The sequence below is a fragment of the Danio aesculapii genome, chromosome 15 (genome assembly GCF_903798145.1).
Source record: "Danio aesculapii chromosome 15, fDanAes4.1, whole genome shotgun sequence".
NCBI lineage: Eukaryota > Metazoa > Chordata > Actinopteri > Cypriniformes > Danionidae > Danio > Danio aesculapii.
In genome coordinates this window covers 42,405,242-42,412,134 of record NC_079449.1, presented here as the reverse complement: position 1 = coordinate 42,412,134, position 6,893 = coordinate 42,405,242, and the positions used below count along the sequence as shown (strand labels likewise).

The window sequence follows — 6,893 nt, the reverse complement described above, 5'->3', positions numbered from 1 at the left end:
AACATTTTATGTCACGTGAGCGTTATTTACAGTGCTCAGCATAAATTATGGCTATTAAAATCTAACATTTAATATAGCATTACTATAATATTTTCTATAGGATGCTTCACAATACTATATCTGTGCATATACATTAGATTAGTCTGTAGCAAACTAATCTAACAAAAAAAAACATGAATATATTGGGGACAAATATGATACAATTGGAATAAACATGAAAAAACATTAAAAATATATAAAAATTTATGTATTTTTACACTTTATCATTTTTTGGCATTATTTAAATGCTTTATATTTCTATTTCTAAAGATGTTCTGTCACTAAACTCTTATTTTAATAAATATAACGGTTTAATATAAGTGTTTTCTGTAAATCCATCAAAAACTTTGGCTGGAAATTAATAAAATATTAATTTTTAAAAGGCGGTGTACTAACTGAGCGCACTGTATACACACCACATCCCTAATTAATATGTGTAGCCTAGTAATAATTAAGAATTGAACAGAACCGCACGTTCCAAATAAGTGGTCTGCGTGTATTTAGTGATTTTAGACACGGGACTTTTATGTCGTTTCGTCGGTGACGTCATCAGTCAGCTGCGTGCTCCTGTCTGTTGTAAACAGGCTCCACAAAGGTTTGTTTATAAGCATTTAGCGACTATATCAATGTATGCCGGTGGCGTTTATTCGTGTTTACAAGCTATATAAATTGAGTTGATTATTAAGAAACAACCTTGCGTTGCCTTATTTAAACGTTAACGAAGATTATTAAATCTAAATCTCAAATTTCTTGCCTTCAGTTGGTCCAAGTTGGTGCTGCTGGATTTATTTGTAATAGGAAATTTGACCACAATACCTCTCTTAGAAGGGGCCTCCATTGGCTGCCTATACAATTCAGAATTGATTTTAAGGTGCTTTTACTGGTATATAAATCCCTTCATAATCTAGCCCCAACCTACACTTTTACACTCCCGTGAACTCTCTCAGATCAAGTTATCAAAATCTTCTTGTAGTTCCTCAGTCCAGACTGAAACGTAGAGGGGACAAAGCTTTGTCTGTGGCGAGTCCTCGGTTATGGAACACTTTGCCCCTTGAGATTAGAATGGATCCTTCTCTATTTTGAAGTAACTTCTAAAAAAGTACCTATTTAGCTTGACTTTTAATATTATTTTTATAGTCCTTTCTATTGCTACATCTTAAAAAAATTCTGTTATGTCTTTATATTCTGTCGTTTTATTTGTCTTTGTCTTGCGTACAGCACTGTGGTCAGCCTGTGACTGTTTTTAAACATGCTCTATTAATAAATGAACTTGAGCTATTAGGTGTGAGTTAAGCTCCTTTGCACATATGAAATGAACATTAAAGCTGCGTTTTATTTATTTAAATCAAACACAAGTTTATAAATATGAAAATATATAAATATGAAAATAACGAATAATTGTGAAGCTGTGAGTAGACTGAAATTAGTGTAACAAAAATGCTTAGTGTTTAGCCCTGTATAAGTCTGACATTTAATTTGGTCTTAAAAAGTCTTAAATTTGACTTGATAAAACCCTGCTTTCTACTATACTGAGAGGAAATTGATTGAGAAAAATAAACAAAATCTGTCTGTGTCTCAGTGTTAATGATTATCTTCATCTTGTTTTTGACAGAGAATAGAGCAGATTATTATAAAGATGGCGTTTATTAAAGAGGAGAGTGAAGACATGGAGATTGAAGAAACATTCACAGTCAAACATGAAGAGATTGAAGAAGCTTTCAGAGTCAAACATGAAGATCCTGAGGAACAAACAGGTTGGTTTTCATCCTCAAAGCTCAACATTTGATCCTCATTCAGATCTGCAGCTCTATCAAAGCACAATAAACCTTATGAAGGATGAAGGCTATATATATATAGTGTTAGTAAAATAATAATAATGATAATATTATTCTCGTTTATACGTTTGTGTTCTGATTTGGGAGAATTTTTTTCACCAATTTACCTTTAAATTTCTCCACAACACTGCTAGTTTGCATAAAATGTTGTTCTAAATTAAATATAAATTATTTATTCATATTGATGCAAGTTTTGACAGGCAAGTTTTTAGATATGTGTTTTAAACATGTCCAGCAGAGGCCCATAGAGATCCATTCATTTGACACAAAACATTTCCTGAGTTTTTAAATTATATATATATAGGGGCGACCCAGTGGCACAGTAGGTAGTGCTGTCGCCTCACAGCAAGAAGGTCGCTGGTTCGAGCCTCGGCTGGGTCAGTTGGCATTTCTGTGTGGAGTTTGCATGTTCTCCCTGCGCTCGCATGGGTTTCCTCCACAGTCCAAAGACGTGCAGTACAGGTGAATTAGGTAAGCTAAATTGTCCGTAGTGTGTGAGTCAGTGTGTACAGATGTTTCCCAGAGATGGGTTGCAGCTGGAAGGGCATCCGCTGTTTAAAACATATGCTGGATAAGTTGGTGGTTCATTCCGCTGTGGCGACCCCAGATTAATAAAGGGACTAAGCCGAAAAGAAAACGAATGAATGAATACACACACACACAGTTGAAGTCAGAATTATTAGCCCCCCTTTTTAAATTTTTTCTTTTTTAAATATTTCCCAAATGATGTTTAACAGAACAAGGACATTTTCACAGTATGTCTGATAATATTTTTTCTTCTGGAGAAAGTCTTATTTGTTTTATTTTGGCTAGAATAAAAGCAGTTTTTAATTTTTTAAACACCATTTTGGGGTCAAAAACATTTGCCCCTTTTAGTTTTATTTTATTCGATAATCTACAGAACAAACCATCATTATACAATAACTTGCCTAATTACCCTAACCTGCCTAGTTAACCTAGTTAAGCCTTTAAATGTCACTTTAAGCTGTATAGAAGTGTCTTGAAGAATATCTAGTCTAATATTATTTACTGTCATCATGGCAAGGTTAAAATAAATCAGTTATTAGAGATGAGTTATTAAAACTATTAGAAATGTGTTGAAGAAATCTTCTCTGTTAAACAGAAATTGGGGGAAAAATAAATCGGGGGCTAATAATTCTGAATCCATATATATTATTAGTTTATGCTATGTTTTGGCACATAGGAAGTGCTTTTTTCAGCCATTTACTAATAAAAATCCCTCCACTACACTGTTAACCTGCGTATAATAAATTTGTATTAAATAAATATATACACTTTGAAAATAAAAGTTTTGAAGTGTCTCTTTGAAAGACAAACAAAACTAAACAACTTCACTAAAAATGCCAAAAAACATCTAAAAGTTTTATTTTTCATGATTGTTTATTTTGTACGTTTGCATCACTAGAATCTCTTCAGTTCTGTAGCTGATAAAAAACACTTCTGTCTGTTTAAAATAAACAGCGCAAACATGCAGTTAAGATTGGTTTCTTACTCCTGTTGTACCAAACCCAAAAACCGAGCTACCGAACCGTAACTTTAGTGTACCGTTACAGCCATAGTGTGTAGATAAAGTAGAAAAAGTAACAGAATTTTATGCTGTTGAGATGAAGGCAACCATGTTTTTGACAAAGAAAAACAGAACACAAGGGGTTTAATGAAAATAAAGACAGCAACAAGCATTAACATTTTGCAGAATATAGCCTCACAGGCTTAAGTGGGGGTGGAAGGGGGGCTGTTATATAAGACTGAAGGGCTTTAACAAGCGTGTTCACCCATGTCTTCGTATGCAGTCATGTTAGAACGTGAATACCCATCCTCAATTTTCATACAACGTTGGGAGCATGAAATTATGTAAAACGTATGGTATGCTGAGGCATTAAAGGTTCCTTTCACTAGTGAGCTGATCCCCTACAGCAAACTTGGCCAAGTTCAGTCAGACAACTACCGTTATCATTGGCAAACACAGACTCATCCACTGTCAAGTTCATGTGTGTCAGTAAAATTATAATTGGGCGCATTATCTCTTGCTGAGCACTGTAGTGATACCTGGAAGGAGTGGGTATTTTGCCACACTTTTAACTTGAAGTCAGAATTATTAGCCCCTCTTTGCTTTTTCTTTACTTTTTAAAATATTTCCCAAATGATGTTTAACAGAGCAAGGACATTTTCACAGTATGTCTGATAATATTTTTTCCTCTGGAGAAAATCTTATTTGTTTTATTTTGGCTAGAATAAAATCAGTTTTTAATTTTTTAAATACCATTTTAAGGTCAATTTTATTTGCCCCTTTAAGCTTTATTTTTTTCGATAGTCTACAGAACAAACCATCATTATACAATAACTTGCCTAATTAATTACACTAACCTGCCTAGTTAACCTAAATAACCTAGCAGCAGCTCCACGTCCACAACTTCACACATTGGGTTAAATTAGACTGTATAGTCTGCGTGTTCAGTCCTTTACTTCTAATGTATCTGTTCAGCTGAGGGAACAGAACCAACCCCGTGACGTCAGACACAGCGATAATTTAAGATGGTGGCCCAGTAGCTCTAAAAGCTGTAGTAAAACATGCCGTTTTCTGCTAAATGGTTACATAAATCCAGTTTGTTTAATATATTTTCATTAAAGTGGAATCCAATGTACAAAATAATGTAAACTTGACTGATTCATTTCCCCTTTAAGGGTGCATATATATATATATATATATATATATATATATATATATATATATATATATATATATATATATAGAGAGAGAGAGAGAGAGAGAGAGAGAGAGAGAGAGAGAGAGAGAGAGAGAGAGAGAGAGAGAGAGAGAGAGAGAGAGAGAGAGAGAGAGAGAGAGAGAGGGAACATCGATACACTGTGAATTTCAATGTGGGACTTTTCAGGGCACAAATGTTTCAGTGCACTGGAGGAATTTTGCAATTGGCATCGCACTTAAAATGGTTATGATCTGATCAGTTTACTGACTATTGAACAAGCGTGCTGATGCACCCATTGTCAGTCCATTTCTGCAGAGTGGTGTTAACATGTATGGTTTTCCCAATTCTAGACCTGATGCTTCTGAAAAGGAAGAATCAAGACCTGAAAGATGTGGAAGAGGAGGGTCAGCCCGAAGAACAAATCAATCTCAAAACTGGAAAAATAGCAACACAGACAACAAAACAGTCTTCCTCACCAAAAAGTGTCCAGGAGACTAACTGCAGTACCTGCCAGCAGTGTGGAAAGAGTTTCAGTGGGAAGCGAAACCTTGAAGTACACATGAGGATTCACACTGGTGAGAAGCCGTTCACCTGCCAACACTGTGGGAAGAGCTTCACTCAAAAAGGGAACCTTAAAAGCCACATGATAATCCACAGCGGAGAGAAGCCTTACGCCTGCCAAGTCTGTGGGAAGAGTTTTGCTCAAAAACGAAACTGTGCTGACCACATGAGACTACACACCGGAGAGAAGTCCTTCACCTGCAACCTGTGTGGAAAGAGCTTCACTCAGAAAGGCAATCTTAAAAGCCACTTGATCATTCACAGCGGAGAGAAGCCTTACAGCTGCCTACAGTGTGAAAGCACTTTCACTCAAAAGGTGCACCTTGAACAACACATGAAAGTTCACAGCGGAGAGAAGCCATTCACATGCGATCAGTGTGGAAAGAGTTTCACGCTCAAAGACTCTCTCGGCTCCCACATGAGAGTTCACACTGGAGAAAGCCAGTTTATCTGTCATCAGTGCGGGAAAAGCTTCAATCACAAAAAAAGCTTCAATATTCACCTCAGAGTTCACACTGGAGAGGAACCGTACACGTGCTGTTGGTGTGGACAGAGTTTCAGATATAAATCATCCCTCGATGTCCACATTAGAGTTCACACTGGAGAAAACCCTCATACCTGCGGACTGTGTGGGAAGAGCTTCACACAGAAAGGCTCTCTAAAGGCTCACATGATCATTCACACTGGAGAGAAGCCGTTCACATGTGTTCAGTGCGGAAAGAGCTTTAGACGAAAACTAACCTTGAATGAACACATGAAGATTCACATTGAGAGTGAACTATTAGATCAATCTATTGCAGCTACATCAACGTGTAAAGATTCACCAACATGAAACACTTGAAGACACTGTCAAGTAACTGGAGAGATGTTTACCACTACTAGCTGTGAGTAGAGCGCTTCCTGCATCGCTGCAGTCCTGAAGATTTGTGCCCCAACCCTAATTGAAAGCATTTTAACAAGCTAATCAAGGTCTATCGAGGTGTCAAACTGCACTTTTCGGCCTATTGACTTTAATTCATAAGCATGCGAATGCAGCAGACCAGAAACGCAAGCTCTGACATCAAGTTTTTGATGTCAATGTATTCGAAAGTTCAAGCTTGGTGACGTCTGACCTGCGAAATCACATCATGTGATGTGTGAGACCGACAGAAGAGCAAAACGTGACCTCTGTACAGAAAATTGAAATATTGAGCAACTGCTCGATTTATTAATTTATTGAATAATCTTCTTTAATCCTGCCCTTTTTTGCAGCGCATTATTTATTGTGTCTGTCCATTTTTGCACTTGTTTAAATTCTATTTAATATAGCGCACAGAATTGCCGTCTTCTTGTGGCTATCGTGACTTGACGCTTGGCACTGTGAACATCAGTAAAGCTTGTCAGTTGTTTCCTTCGTGTCTCTTTGGCTTACAAACCCAAGTGTCCATCTCAGTTTATTTATTTTTGTTGATTTTCCCTATTTCCAGGAATGGTGTAGTTTTTGGTTTTGTGTGCTGATTTATTAGCATCCCCTAATCCAGGGGTGGGCAAACTCAGTCCTGGAGGGCCGGTGTCCTGCATAGTTTAGCTTCAACTCTGATCAAACACACCTGAAGATGCTAATCAGTGTCTCCAAGATCACTAATTATCTTTAAGCAGGTGTGTTTGATCAGAGTTGGAGCTAAACTGTGCAGGACACCGGCCCTCCAGGACCGAGTTTGCCCACCCCTGCCCTAATCCCTTCATTGTGTTG

The 6,893-nt window shown here is 37.0% G+C and overlaps 1 protein-coding gene across 1 annotated transcript; it reads left to right on the top strand.

Annotated features, from left to right (window-relative positions):
- Window positions 1–583: 583 nt before the first annotated feature.
- zgc:171901 (gastrula zinc finger protein XlCGF8.2DB) lies at window positions 584–6,509 on the top strand. The gene is made up of 3 exons (XM_056473535.1): window positions 584–634; window positions 1,652–1,793; window positions 4,951–6,509. The coding sequence occupies exons 2-3, from the start codon at window positions 1,676–1,678 to the stop codon at window positions 5,991–5,993; spliced, it is 1,161 nt and encodes a 386-aa protein (XP_056329510.1). The 5' UTR covers window positions 584–634; window positions 1,652–1,675; the 3' UTR covers window positions 5,994–6,509.
- Window positions 6,510–6,893: the final 384 nt, after the last annotated feature.